General features: G+C 36.4%; 1 protein-coding gene across 1 annotated transcript in view; it reads left to right on the plus strand.

The window, feature by feature from the left end:
• ATP13A3 (ATPase type 13A3) overlaps positions 1 to 14,436 on the plus strand; it is a 33,536-nt gene extending 19,100 nt beyond the window's left edge. The window contains exons 18-31 of the mRNA XM_010024180.1: positions 53 to 173; positions 1,351 to 1,475; positions 2,422 to 2,600; positions 3,071 to 3,193; positions 3,277 to 3,356; positions 4,079 to 4,121; positions 4,208 to 4,317; positions 5,153 to 5,249; positions 6,109 to 6,181; positions 6,996 to 7,173; positions 7,844 to 8,031; positions 8,479 to 8,567; positions 8,769 to 8,849; positions 14,239 to 14,436. Of these exons, the coding sequence (XP_010022482.1) occupies positions 53 to 173; positions 1,351 to 1,475; positions 2,422 to 2,600; positions 3,071 to 3,193; positions 3,277 to 3,356; positions 4,079 to 4,121; positions 4,208 to 4,317; positions 5,153 to 5,249; positions 6,109 to 6,181; positions 6,996 to 7,173; positions 7,844 to 8,031; positions 8,479 to 8,567; positions 8,769 to 8,849; positions 14,239 to 14,436 (1,685 nt within the window). The remainder of the gene's footprint in view (positions 1 to 52; positions 174 to 1,350; positions 1,476 to 2,421; positions 2,601 to 3,070; positions 3,194 to 3,276; positions 3,357 to 4,078; positions 4,122 to 4,207; positions 4,318 to 5,152; positions 5,250 to 6,108; positions 6,182 to 6,995; positions 7,174 to 7,843; positions 8,032 to 8,478; positions 8,568 to 8,768; positions 8,850 to 14,238) is intronic.
• The last annotated feature ends 584 nt before the right edge of the window (positions 14,437 to 15,020 follow it).

Raw genomic sequence — 15,020 nt, forward strand, 5'->3', positions numbered from 1 at the left:
CTCAGCTGCAACATGGATAATTTTAATAACTCTAAACTTGATCTTTTTAAAGTTCCTGTTGACTTTGAGTGTGTCCTGGAAGAATACACTAAGCAGGGCTTCCGAGTTATTGCTCTTGCTCACAGAAAATTGGAGTCTAAGCTTACATGGCACAAAGTCCAGACTATTAATAGGTAAGAATGACTTCACTTTTTTAATAAGCTGTTAAAGGCTTTAAAAGCTGCATGCTTTGGATTAATTTTGTAATGTTGATTTTTGTTTAAATCAATTATTACTCTTCTTCTGTCTTGACAAATGAATATAATTCTGTGCATTTTTATTTGTACCCTGGACAATACATAGAAATTTAAGATGAGGAAGTTTTTCTGCAATAATGTGGAACATCTTTAAGCTTGAAATGAACTGTAATATTTTTACAGTGTTCGATTTATATTAATGTGGCAGAAAACCTCATCTGATTTCTTTGTTACTTGATAATACATGTCTATTAAAGAATGAAATTACATGTAGTGGAAACTCTCCTCTATGTGTTTGTAATTTCTTCATCTGCTATGGGCAACACGTCCATTTTCTCATTGCAGACCTTGTCAGAAAGGTTTAGAAGGTAGAAAGGTTTCTTCCTTCAAAAGGTAGTATTTCCTTTTAATTATTTTTCAGCTGGCCCTAGTTTTGTGGGTAATGCCATCTTTTCCGTACTGTTCAGAATTTGTAGCATTGCCATGAAAATGCCACCTTTGTGTTCTTTTGTATCAGCTCTGTGTGCAAGATGACTGCAAAGCAGTACAAAGCAGACAAATGGATTTTCCAATTTCAGGTGTGAAAATCTACTGTACCAGTAAAATACCCAAGACCTGTAAATACTGACTTTCATGTAAACCAGAGTTAATTAGTTGCTTCACTTAGTTAGCTAATGTCTATTAATCTTACTAGCCTTGGTAACATTATTTGGTGGCTTGTATGTAATTTTGGCTAATTTGGAAACTAGAGATGTGATTCTAAAGAAATCTTAAAATTTGGCTGTGAATGCAGTTAGCCTTGGAGCATTTTTTTTCTAGGAGTATCTTTTTTGAGAATGTAATCTCTTTCAGGAAGATTTCTTGTGGAAGAAACTAAAAATCTTACTTGAGGAAAACATTTTCTCTTAATGGTTTTCAACTAGAACAAGGGAAGCAAATATAAATGATTGTGAAAGGTGATAGCTCACAGGTGACCTTTCTATAAAGCAAATTCTTCACGTTTCATGATTAAAAATATACATTTCCCTTTGATAAACAGAAAATCAGTCTCTTTAAGCTACATATAATAGTTGTAATTCTTGTAATGTTCTCTTCCTTGCCTCCTTTTCTACAGAGATGCTATTGAAAGCAACATGGATTTTATGGGGTTAATTATAATGCAAAACAAGTTAAAGCAAGAAACCCCTGCTGTACTTGAAGATTTGCATAAAGCCAACATTCGCACTGTCATGGTTACAGGTTAGCACATAAACATTCATACTCAAAAGATAAAAATCCATCTAATTTTGGTCTTATTTTATTTATAGTGTATGAAGTCAAACTTTAGTGTCAATAGGCTGGGATTGCACTGTATTTATAGCAAGAGGAAAGTTTAGTAACTATTGTGAGAATATTTGGACACCAGTCTGCTGTTTCTTTTTGAATGAAAGTTGCTTTGGTAAGTCAGAGATAAGAAACCAGTATAGGGATTAGTTCTCTCCCTCGCTCCATGCACAAGTTACTTTATACTGAATTTAAGGATGAAAAACTTCAGAGGTCTTCCAGATGAGACTAGGTGAAAGTCCTGGTCTAATCTTATAACTGACCCTGCTTTGAGCAGGGGTTTGGACTAGATGACCTCCTTGAGGGTCCTTACCATTTTGAATTGTATAATGATAAGTCACTTTGTGTTGTTGTTTTGTTCTTGTTTTGTTTTTTTTAAAGAATCACTTATGTCCCCATTAAGCAGGCTAGGTATCTGTGCTCAGTATTTTCCATGCAATAGGTGTGTTTGCTTTTAAAATCACGGGTATGGCAACTTTGGAATAATGTTTTGATAGGCTGGCAATGCAACTCAGTGTTTGCATGTTCTGTGACTGTGTTTAAAAAGTGCTGTTTTAAATGGCCACATGTTTTCTGCCAGATTTTCAATATATCCTAAGGTTTGGACAGTAAGAAATCTTTATGGCTGAAAGAAGCATTTTAGTTTTTAGTGATGTTAGTGAAGGGGAAGGGTTTTACAGGTTTGGTTTTGAATTTTGTCTGTAGGCTTGGTTTGCCCTGAGGTTGTCACTGGTACGTTAGGCAGTCCTTATCCTAGTTTAAAACTGGCTTTGTTTGTTAGCTTTTCTCTTAATGTGGAATATCAGTGTATGCTATTGATCTTTTTCTAACTGATGCTTTTCTAAATGCAATTGTTTAACAGGAGATAACATGTTAACTGCTATCTCTGTGGCCAGAGACTGTGGAATGATTCTACCTCAGGATAAGGTCATTATTGCTGAAGCACTACCTCCAAAGGATGGGCAGGCTGCCAGGATCAACTGGCATTATGCAGATACCCTTGCAAAATGCACTAGTTCATCACCAGCCATAAACTCAGAGGTAACATGAGCATTATGATGCCCTTAGAGTGTAAGCAGTTAGTTTTACTGTTGAGTTTCTTTTTTATCTTACTCCATCAAATAGCAAATCTGCTGTTAAGTGTCAAATAAAAATTGATGTACTGTTTAACTTTCAGATCTTAAAATACCACAGAGTAACAAAACTCCCCCAGAGCTGGGGGAGCTAGTTTTTCAATGGTGATATGACATTTGATATTTTAGTTCTGCAGGAGATGGGAATTTTCCCCACATTTCAATCTGTTAAGACTGCTCTAGCTGCTTGTAGTTGAAACATTAAACTGTTTTCTTGCTACTAAATAAGCGTTTTCATTATATGAAGTTTCGTTTCAAGTAGCATTCTTAGAAACCTCCCCTCTAGTGTGGGATCTCAAGGAATACCCCTCTGAGTATTAGCTTGAAATTACAAGGTATCTAGAGTACACTACTAGAGTATTGAACTACTTTTGGTAGGATATTCCAGTTAAATTGGTCCATGAAAGCCTTGAGGATCTCCAGATGACCAAATACCATTTTGCAATGAATGGAAAGTCATTTGCAGTGATTTTGGAGCATTTTCAGGACCTGGTACCCAAGGTGAGCATTTCACTTGAGTATGAACACTTCCGATGGTGAACAAACTCTTCCCTGTGAGCATTAAGAAATCTTCTGTCTTCCAGCTTGTGTTGCATGGCACTGTGTTTGCTCGCATGGCACCAGATCAGAAAACTCAGTTGGTGGAAGCTTTACAAAATGTAGAGTAAGTATCTGCTCAAGCATAGCAAGTGGGAGGGTTGACAGAGTGTTTGGTGTCATAGGAGGAAAAAATTATGTATGCTCCTAACTGTTCTTTCAAATGAAAAAAAGCTGGGCTAATAAAATTATATATATTTTATATATATATATAGTTGTGCTAATATAACTTCCTTGAGTTGATAAATAAGCCTATTAGCTGAGCAGGAATTAGACTAGTACCATCTTCTGTCTAGTTGTGAAAGTGTCAGGCTTTTCATGAAGTTATAAATGCTGAATAGCTAAACCAACCAACATATTTTATAAATCTGGTTGCTTGGCTTAATAAAAAAATCCATCAAATGTCTTCTGTGTATTACAGAAGTATTAATAGGATGACTTCTATTCACATACTATCCGTATACTTCTGTCTGTTGGTTTCAGGCCTTGCAGCAATACAAAGTACTACAAAAGTCTCTCTGCCTAGAGCAAAGATGCTTTAGACCACCTTGGAATGTTAGAGGACTGATAACCATAATTGGTTTGGTTGGCCTGTCTACATCATGTTACTTTCTGCCTACTTCCTTATATGTATAATGGCAACAGTAATCGCTTTCAGCATTAATGATCACTCATTATTATGCAAACCCTGGATAAGTCAAATTAATATTTAAGTATTTAATGAAATAAGCTAAATGGACAACAATTAGGGAGTGGTCCAGAATGCTGACATCTGTTTGGTTTTTATAGTTACTATGTGGGCATGTGTGGAGATGGAGCAAATGACTGTGGGGTAAGTATATTTTTATTATAGTTCAGTTAAATTTTACATCTGAAAGCAAGTTTTAAAATGTTTTCTACTTCAATGTTAACTGGCAGGCGCTAAAGAGGGCACATGGTGGTATATCTTTGTCTGAACTTGAGGCTTCTGTGGCATCACCATTCACTTCCAGAACACCTAGTATTTCCTGTGTGCCAAAGCTGATCAGGTAATGCGACTTACTGTGAACTTAAATGTGTCTGTGTAACTCTTTTTGCATACCCTATATTAATATGTTTGATGCTGTAGAAGGCCAATTTGAATTAAAGAAAAATCCACACATTTTTAGTAGTTCTGTTTTTTTACTGAAGTTACTCTGAGCAAAGGCTTCCCATAGCATGATTTAGTATTTTGTTATAAACCCTTTTGTCTAGGTAAAGTTAATTTTTCAGAGCGTGAACGAACTTCTACATGTTGATATTTAATTTGATGTCTTAGTGACTGTGCTGGTTGTGTATAACTGCAAACAGTAAAATCCTTCAGGTATATGCTTGGCACCGTACAGAGAAGAAAACAGATTTTCTAAATAGGGTTTGTCAAATTTTTTATTCTAGAGTCAGACATTAGATAATAATTCTGGATAAACGTCATCCAGAGAAGAAGCTAGTTAAACTAGTTAAACTGTGTGGAACTAATGAAGTAATGTGTAATCAGAAAGATTTCTGGTCAGCAACTCTGTGGTTGAATGCATATTCATTCAATACATGTAGTAAACTAGTGCTTCATAGACATTTTTGCAAGCAGGCCTTCATTTTAAAACTTCTGTTGGAAAACCGTATAAAGTCCAAAGAATGCCAGAGTAAGGTGGTGGCTTGGTTCAGAAGGCATGCTCGCAACTTTAATAGAAGTGTACCATTCTGACCCCTTTTTCTCTGTATATCTTCAGCCTAATGTCCCTCAAAGGGTTTGCTGGTACATTCAAATGCAGCTAACATTTTGCTAAGTAGAATAGAACTGCTTGCACAGAGAACTTACTAGGTATATGATTGCATTTGTTTTGACAGGGAAGGCCGTGCTGCTTTAATAACTTCCTTCTGTGTATTTAAGTTCATGGCACTATACAGCATTATCCAGTACATCAGTGTTACTCTGCTATATTCTGTAAGTATTCTGTAAATGCTTAAGCAGTGTCAACATAATCCAGACATTTAAAATTGATAGATAATTAATATAAATTGTTGCAAGACTCTTTGAGTACACAACACCAGCATTCTAAAAACTGTCTTTGGATTAAAGGTATTATTAGTATTTTTTGCCTTTTTTAATGTTAACTGTACGAAAAACATGGTAGTATCTGTTTTGAAAAGGCAGTAACTAATGCCCGTGTATAGAAAGTCAGTACAGTGGGGAGTCCAAATAAGCATATAAAACAAAAGTAAGATTTTAAATTATTTAAAAACTCTCAGCATTTTAAAATAGCCTAACTTTATTTAAAGGGCAATGCATTCCTTTTCTGTAAGGATTGAAAGAGAGCAGCTTGCAGTTATTGGGGAGTGTTTCCTTTTCAACATGATTGGATACACAATATGGCATGTGGTAAAAATCCTGGATTTTAATTTGTATTCTGAGTAAGTTAAACATGTAAAGCATTAAATGACCTTTGAGGTGGAAATTTTGACAACTGCATGATTACATAGTAAGCTTATGGTGTTTCAAGAGCTGTGGGCCTAACCTATTATTTCATTGGTATTTAAGATTGAGTAATACAAGTTTGATTATAAATTTCAATTACAAATAGCTTACACATCTTAAAACTGAAATTGTTTTATGCCTTGATACTTCAGGAATTGATGTGTTAATTGTGGAGTACTCAAGACTCCTACAGAAAAAGGAAACCAGTTTGACAAGACACTCTTGTCAGTAGAGGGAAGTTTAAAGAATTAATGCTGTAGGAGTGTCACTGTAAGATATTTCTTGGTGTGAAGAAATTACCAATGTTTCAGTTGTGATTTCTGTCTAGATCCTGAGCAATCTGGGAGATTTCCAGTTTCTCTTCATTGATTTGGCAATCATTTTGGTGGTTGTCTTTACAAGTAAGTATTGTGCTGTACTGCTGGCTTCTATAAAGCAGTTTTTGCTTGGTCAATTTTTTTTTTTAATTGCATATTGTTTGAAGTAAGCACCGTGACATACAGTTAAGATGTTACAACTGCTATAGTATATGCATTAAAAGCCCAAACCACAGGGTACCAAGTTAGATTCATCTGAAGTTTGTGAAATGTCCTCATACAAAAAGCAGGTTGTAGACACAATCTTAGAAAAGTAATTGTTCACAGTACAGGAAGTCTTAAATCTCTATTGACACGAGGGAACTGGTTTTGGCATCAAAACAGGAGTTGTTACAATATAATCTTTCTCAAATATTTTGTTTTTCTTGCATTTTTGGTTGAAATCCTGCCCATAAAATGTTGTACTCCAAACTATTATCTAGTGAAGTGTTTGATTCCACGTAGGAACCTAGCACTCAGTTTACTGGCTAATGGTAGAATACTGTTTTTAAGTTTAATAGAAAGTGCGTCTTTGAATGGTAGACCCAAACAGACGAGCTGTAGGTCCTTGTGCAAGACAAAAGGAATTTGGCCAGACACTACTAATTTCTTAAGTCTCATGGTTTCTATTACTGTCCCGTGCTACCCTGTGTTGCTGGGGGTAACCAGCCTGTAGAAGGCACTGTGGCATTATTCTAGAGCAGTATAATCTTTTCAAGGTGGTTTCACGCTTGCAGTCTGGACTGATTTTTAAAGTGATGCCATGAGCAAGCCATTCTAATGCCAAAGAATATAAACAGGGTAACTTTTGAAATCCATAATGATGGAATGTGTAATTTATTTTTTGTTCTCTTTGCAGTGAGTCTGAACCCTGCTTGGAAGGAGCTCGTTGCTCGAAGGCCTCCGTCAGGTCTTATCTCAGGTCCACTTCTGTGTTCTGTTTTGTCTCAGATCATCATCTGCCTTGCTTTCCAAATCTTTGGGTTTTTTTGGGTCAAGCAGCAGTCCTGGTATGAGCCTTGGAGAGCAGAATTTGAGTAAGTGTTTCAGTGGTTCCATGCAGAATACAGTAATGATTGGAAAGCTATAAGTAATAATTTCTCTCTTTATTCACTCCCTTTGGGGATTTGATAGGTAAAGCTTCTGTATGGCAGGTAGTCTGCTAAATCTTTTGTGAAAAGCATACTAATACATAGGAGTTACCCAAAGACTGAAATGCAAAACTGGGTCAGAGCTAGACTTAAGGGTCTGAGGACTCCTCAACTTTTGGACAGCTGAGATTAAAATTGTAAATTAATGGTTCAGACCTATTTTTAACCCTTCTGTATTATAAAGTTTTATTTTCCTGCTAGAGTTACAGTAAATCAAATCAATATTTCTGAAAAGAAAGGGGTGTTTCAGCCTTTTTTTTTAGATTGCAATATTTTCTTTCTTGTCTTCAAAGTATATCTACAGTGATAGTTTCTAAAGAGTTCATGTAGTGAACTTAAAACCTGAAAGCAGAAAAGAACTCCCAAGCTCAGAATTCACAAGAATTACTGCCTCCCTGCCATAGTTCTGAGTTATTTCTTACTGTAGTAGATTTTCAAGGACAAGTTTTTTTACTACTGTAGCAATTTATTCTGTCATTGCTTTTGTTAATGAGTTGGCCTGGTTTGCATCTTCTCCATGACACGGTGATAATTATTGGGTTTTTTTATGTTGTAGTGTATGTAATGTATTGGATGCCACAAACACCAGCTCTGCACCCCATGGGAATGAGACTCTTCATGATGAACATTACATTAAAAACTATGAAAACACAACTTTGTTTTTTATATCCAGCTTTCAGTACCTCATTGTGGCAATTGTCTTTTCTAAAGGAAAGCCCTTTAGACAACCATGCTACAAAAATTGTAAGTCCTTTCTTATTGTATACAGTTCCAAGTAAAACTCCAAATGACTGTTCACTTGTTTATCCATGGCTTGCTTACAGTTCTCCTGTGCCACTTCAGCAATAATAGTGTTGCTGGAAGAACACAGTACAATTATCCTCTGATAGTCAGAGATGAAAATAGGGAAGTATTAAACTGTATGGAGAAATTTATGTTAATAGTTGCTTTGTTGGTAGAAGTATATGCATATATATGTTTCAGCATCACAATTGAGCCAGAGAGAAACTGAGTCTGGCCTTCTGTCTCCTTATGGCTATCAGCACAATTTCTATTGCCAAAATCCACCAGGAAGGGGTCTAGAGGGAGAAAAGAGGTTATTTCCAGAGAGTAGTGAACCCATAATATGTGGAAAAACTATCCAAAACCATGTGAGATGATCTGATTAAAATATTTTTTCTTGTTTTACAGTTCTGTTTGTTACATCTGTGATAGTTCTTTATGTCTTCATATTTTTCATCATGTTGCATCCTGTTGAATCTATTGATGCATTTCTTGAGGTAAGATTCACCAGTTACAGCCTGTGTCTGTACTTCCTAGGATAGCTTATTGGCTGCCTTTTGGGCAAGGTTGAACCGTTCTAGAGCTTTAACTTTGCATCTCTGGGAGTGGGAAGTGAGAATTTAATGACTCTAAGCCTGCTTTGAGTATGTGTTTACTTCATATGTGTGTTGCTAACCTCTAGTAACTTTTTCACACAGCTCGTGTGTGTGCCATATGAGTGGCGGCTAAGAATTCTCATCATTGTTATTCTCAATGCAGTTGTATCCGTGCTGACGGAGGTAAGAAATTCAAGTGGAAAAAATGTTTGTCTGTTAAGTGAGCTCTTTGCTAGAGTAGATGTTTGTCTTTTGTTTGGGAAGTCTCTCTTCACAAGATAAGTTGCCACTCTGTTCTTGTTAAGTTTGTATTCCTAAAAATGTCCTTTTCGACTAGACTTATGGTGTCAAGGTTTTCTATGTTAAAAGCATAATTTTAAAACCTTTTTAATAAAAAAAGGGGGAGGAGAGGGAAGTTGAAAAACTTCTAAATTATTTCAGCTGTTTTATAGGACAGTACTCTCCATATTGATTTCCTGAGTTAGTTCAGAATAAATTAACATAGTAAAGAACTATAAAATCATTAGGTGAGCCCATCTTCATTGAGTTGATTCGTACGCGTAGTGTATTGTTCAGAATAATGCAGGCATATATAACTTGCTCATTTGATCTGATGCAAGTCCAGAAGTAGAGATGTTCATTCAGATCTGCTTTTTCCAGCCTTGAGCTTGTCCAAGGTCAGTCACTCTGGATATTGACCTCTTCTGCTGTAATTCCAGAGTTAATGTGGGCAGAAACATTCCCTACCTTTCTTCCAGTTACACCTATGTTGTTTCCAAGAATTGAAGTTTGACAAATGCATCTTCCAGAAGGAGTCTGGATTCAAAGTCAGTCATTTATTCCTGTGGTTAGTTCTTCTCCTTGTTAAATTGATGCCTTATTTCCAACTTGGAATATATTTGGGTTTTGGTTGCAGCCATTAGTCACTTTTTTTCCTGCAAGATGAAAAAACCTTTCAACATTATCTAGCACTTGCACACTACAATTATCTGTTTTTACTGTACAACATTTTCGTCAGCTTCTAGTCAGTATTTCCATTACTATATGAGGGATTGCTATCAAGGTAACCAGCAAGCATGTTTGCTTGGATCATGCCAGTTTGGCCTTTGAAGATTGCTATAGCATTACTGTTCTTTCCAGTTGACTAGTTTTTTCCCTGTTATTCATGACTTCGTAAAAATAAATCAACCAAAGAGGTTTTTTGCGTACTTTAATTAAAATTATGAAGGCCTTGTGTTCAAAATGTGTTCCAAATAGAATTTGCAATATATGCTTTTATGTTGCTGCCTATGGAAACATGTATTCAGGTGTTTCACATGATAGGTGGTAACTTGTCTTTTCCAAAACGTGGCAGTAGTTACTAATTTTTTTGGCCTTTGCCTTGTTGTTACAAGTTTATCCTCTCCTGAAGATCCTGTCTTTCTTACGTTGTCCTATATTTACTCTAACCCTGCTTGTGGTGGTTTCCTTTATGCCCTTTAATTCTTCCATGGTTTTGTACTACTAAACTCCTAATAGTTCGGGGAGTTTTTGCCTCCTTTTTTATTTGTTAAGTTAAATTTTATGTGTATTGCTGTCTTTAGTACTGAAACAAATCAGGTATTCTGAAGTTGCAGAGCTGTGGCTTTTTTTATCTTCCAATTAATTTAAAAATTTTTATTACCATCTCTGGGTTACCAGCTTTTTTGAAGCACCGAGCTTATTCCTTGGAATTGAGCTTTGTGTTGATACATGAAGTCTAAATAGGTGCTGGTTACAATTTTCAGTCCTGTGCTAAAGGTCACTGAGAGAAATAAACTTACCTTCTGCTGAAGAATTACTTTGTACTTGCAGGTGATCTTTCTAACTTTTATACAAGCTGATGATGTTTCTGTTGTGGAAGTGTAAGGGCTCTAGTAGACAGTCTCTACAGTGTCAGTTCATGTGTCAACATGTGCCTCTTGAGGACAAATGGTTCTCCTCTGACTTAAAATGTTCATGAGGTTCCACTCCTGGGCCTTGCCGGTTGCCACACCAATCTGTAAAGCTGTGAATTTCTACTAAACATAACCTAAGCGATATAATTGCTGTACAGTGTTTGCTCTCACCCAGTATTTCAAGGCCCACCCCACTCTTTTTCCTGTGCTGGTTTGATTTATCATCTTTTGACACTTTAATCACTTAACTGTCATTGCCAAAACTGGTAGGATGATTTGTTGCATTCCTTTCAGATTGACCTACCTATTTATCTTGTTGCCCATACTTTAGTAGTGGAATAGAAGTACCAATAAAATTCAGTTTTCTTGACAGTTGGGGCGTTCTGCATTGACTTGCAACCTATTTCTTCCACTTTCACTATTAGTTGAATGCTTTCTTAAGACAGATAAGTTGTCTTACTTTACAGCAGGTGACCCATAGAAGCATTGACTTGTGATCCTCAAATCCCAAACCTTGTTTTATGATACACACTTCACCTTCCATAACTTCAGCCTGCTTTTGTCCCACCTTTTGAACTGTGTCCAACTCCAGCAGTATTATTCTAGACTCTCTGAAGCTTTTTCATGTGGTGCTAACTCCAATGTGTCATGTAGAAATCCCAGGCTGTTTCATTCCTTCACATCCAGTACACAGCTCATTGCCTTTCTGCCCTTGTGTGTCTGGCTTGCTACACTTCACACTACAGAGTTTCTGAGTGTGAGTTACTGAGGAACAGAGTTACGGTTCATGTTCTGAGTATCTAGGAAAAATTGCTGGTGGCATCTCCTTACTTCTTTTAACAAGATACTCTGTCACCTAGAGTTTGTTCTGCTGAGACTAATCCCTCAGTAATTGCACCTTTAAGAGTCTTACAATGATGACATAAATGAGGGATTTGATTTATCATCTTCTGTCACACTTGCCAGTTTGAACCTTTTGTGTCACACTATGATCCTATGTAGTTTCTTCATGGCTTCTACAACAGGAATGGTTTCTGACTGCAGTTGTCCCAGACATGTTTTCTGAAATGCTCTGTAAAGCTTTTGCTTCCATGTGGGTCCCAGACTAGGTTCACAAAGCATGCATATTCTTTCTACCAGATGATAGAAATATATTGCACAACAAAGGTCCTAGCAGATGTTTCTCTTTACGTCCTTACAGCCTGGGACAGACTGGCTTCAAAAATGAACACCTAACAATCTGAAGATTTGTTGGCAAATGGTTTATAAAAGCACTGTAAAATTCTGGTATATTATAAAATCATAAGCATTATAAAATCTATTATAAAAGTCTGGCTAATCAGCTCCCCTTTCTCAATGGCAGAGGTTAGTCAGAAGTTAAAAATGGCATCTGTACAAAGATCAGAATTGTAGGCTCAAGGCCATTGAAGATACAGGTTCATACCTGTGTTGCTGGATTTGTCAAGGCTTTCGAGTCCTCCCACACAGCAGTATGAGAGTAACCAAATGTACTGAACATACTGTTCAACTTCTGCCCTCTTCCAAAATCTGGAATAGCTCCTCCACAGAATTCCTTCAGACTTCCTGCTGGTGGCTCAGCATTGCCACCACACTAAAGCTTTTCTGGGAGTGTGACTGGTTTAAAACAAACTATGAGCAAAGTATAGCTCCAGCATGAAGTCCGCCATAATATTAAAGATGGTTTGAGGGGAAAGTGCTTTAAGCACTGATGTTTTCAGTTCTTCACAGTTTCTTCTAGAGTACTGAAACACCTTAAGAATTTGTATTTATGATTTTTACCCATATTGATGGATGCAGTTTTGGTCACTGTTGCTAGTGATTTAAAGTACATGTTTGTGTTCTTAAATCTCATGTGTGCACTTTAAGAATGAAAATGTTAATCACTTAAGTACTGACAAGTAATGTAAATTCTCTGGTTTGCCTGGCACTTAATTAGTTATGCCTAACACTATTTCAGGTTTTATTTGTAATGTGCACACTAACAACAAATGATCATTAGTTTCTTTAACTCTTCCTGCTCACTGTAATGTATCACAGAATGTCCTCCTTGATATGATCCTTTGGAAGGTTGTGTTCAATCGAGACAAACAAGGAGAGTATCGCCTCACCATGCCCCAGCCGCCTCAGGTTGGAGACTAGTATTTTGCTGTCATCATTTGAGTGCATGCAGATTAATTCAGTGTTACCTTTTTATGATCTCTAAGTGTCTGTTGCCTTATCTTAAGCTTAAGCTACTTAAATTAGATTTCTGTTACTAGAATATTAAAAAGAAAGGCTTCTGGTTATATATTTTTCTCCTTATTGACTATTAAAGAAGTTAGCTCTGTATATAAGAACTGTGAAGCAAACCTAGAGGATTGCTTTTAAGATTTTTCTAACTTTATCTTCATTTTGCACATTAGCAAATTTTATTTGCTTTTTCACAAGGTAGCATGCTGGGACTGGGAAAGGCTTGATTTGCTTGGAAGCAGAATTGCTGATGCTGGGTCTAATTAATTTATTAAATTAATTTGGTTGGGAGTTTTAGGTCATTGTCTGAGAGCAGTAATTTATAGTATGTATAAATGAAATTAAACAAAATGGTAAATGAAAGTATGTTATTAACTTCAAATAGTTTAGGAGGCCATTAGGAGATGTTAGGATTTAGCTTCTGCTTTTTCAGGTCACCATGAATCTTGGTCATGATACATGAAGGAAATCTATGTGAAACCCATAAAAACCATCCTTTTCTTTAGGCATGTTGGCTTATTACTTCTAGTTGGTTGTACATTTGTTCTTGCTAGAATTACAGTGGTTTATTTCTCGGCACTAATTTTTATTAAATGTATTCACTTCAGTTTACATTTGTCCTTTTGAGGCTGTTTAAGAACAAATTGCATTGTGTTCACTGAAGAATGGAAGTTGTGTTGAAGGCTCATGTTTGGCTCAGTTCACCAACTGAAAGAAATTCAGAGCACGAAGAAAACCATTGAATATATCTTCATTTAAATGTCATCCCTGTAGACTATAGGTGCTCTCTGAGACATGAGAGGGATCCAGTCTTGAGAATGAGGAATGGTGTTTCTCTTCTCCAGCTAGTTATGTGCATTTAGGACTGGGAGAGATAAAATAGGAAGACTTAAACTCAATAATTCGTGTCTGTTTTAATAACTGTTAATACCTGTAAGACTTAGGTTTCACAGTATCGGCAAGTTGAATTCTGCCACTTTTGGCTGGCTGGCTGGCTGCCTTCAGTTAAACAAGTCATTGCTTAAAAGCGTTCTGAGACTCTGGGAATTTGACTGCTTTTTCTAGACCAGGATTTTATTCTTCAACAGTAACATCATTTAATTATGCCTGTTATACCCTTGTTTACGGAAACTATTATAAAATATGCATAAAAGCTGCTGGTGACCTCTGATGTTGCAATAATGCAGAATACTTGGGTTTTCTTAATATTTTTTTAAATGTCATTGCTACCATAGTGTAGAAGTGATGACACAACGGAAGAGTTTCTGTATTATATCTTCTTGAACCAATATGACAAAATAGTAAATTAGAAACTAAAATAATAGGTGTTCTTCTAGCATTTTACTGAGGTGTTAGTTAATTTTTTCTTATGGTAATCCAATTTTCAAATCTGTTCACTTCTGCAGGAGGCTCTGGATCGCTGTGGAGTCTCTTTCCTTTCTTCCCTGTTTGGTTGCAGAGAGAAGACACCAAAAGCAAAGTATATGCATCTAGCTCAGGAACTGCTGGTTGATCCAGAATGGCCACCAAAACCCAGAACAACAACAGAAGCAAAAGCACCATCCCAAGAAAACGGTTCATATCAAATCATCACTGTAACATAACAGTGGATCTTGGTGGCATGTGTCTTTAGTAGTATTCGTAAGAATGTAATTTTAAGGCTTTATTTGAAATTGCAGTATACTAAATGTCAAATTCTAATGCAGATATATCCAACTGTTTTGTCTCCCTGAATACAAAGTTCAGAGCCAGACATCTTACGGCTATACATTTCAAAAATGTAGGTTTCCTTAGGCAGAACAAAAATGATTGTTTCCTTCCACCTTCTTTCAGATTTCATTATTCTTAAATGAGATGTATTTGAAGGTTTAAACTGCAGGGCAGTGAAAACAGGTTCATTATTTTTGCCTGGAGTATCTTAATCATTGTGCTTACCTGCTTACCAGGGCACGTGTTCATGTAAACCCTGTAATGCAATGGCTTCATGATAGTACTAGAGGCACATAATAATCTTACCATGCTTTTCCTTTTTTTAATTTTTTCATACTCAGCTGTTGAAAAGCTTTGTGCCTCACAATGGTTCTGAAGTTTTGGGATGTGTACCATGAATTTTGTCCCTGCTATTAAGGACCGTTTCCAGGTGTAATGTTTGGGTTTTAAGTTAAATTCTTTAGTCTGCCACAGCAGG

The sequence above is a fragment of the Nestor notabilis genome, unplaced genomic scaffold (assembly GCF_000696875.1).
Source record: "Nestor notabilis isolate BGI_N333 unplaced genomic scaffold, ASM69687v1 scaffold24710, whole genome shotgun sequence".
Lineage (NCBI taxonomy): Eukaryota > Metazoa > Chordata > Aves > Psittaciformes > Psittacidae > Nestor > Nestor notabilis.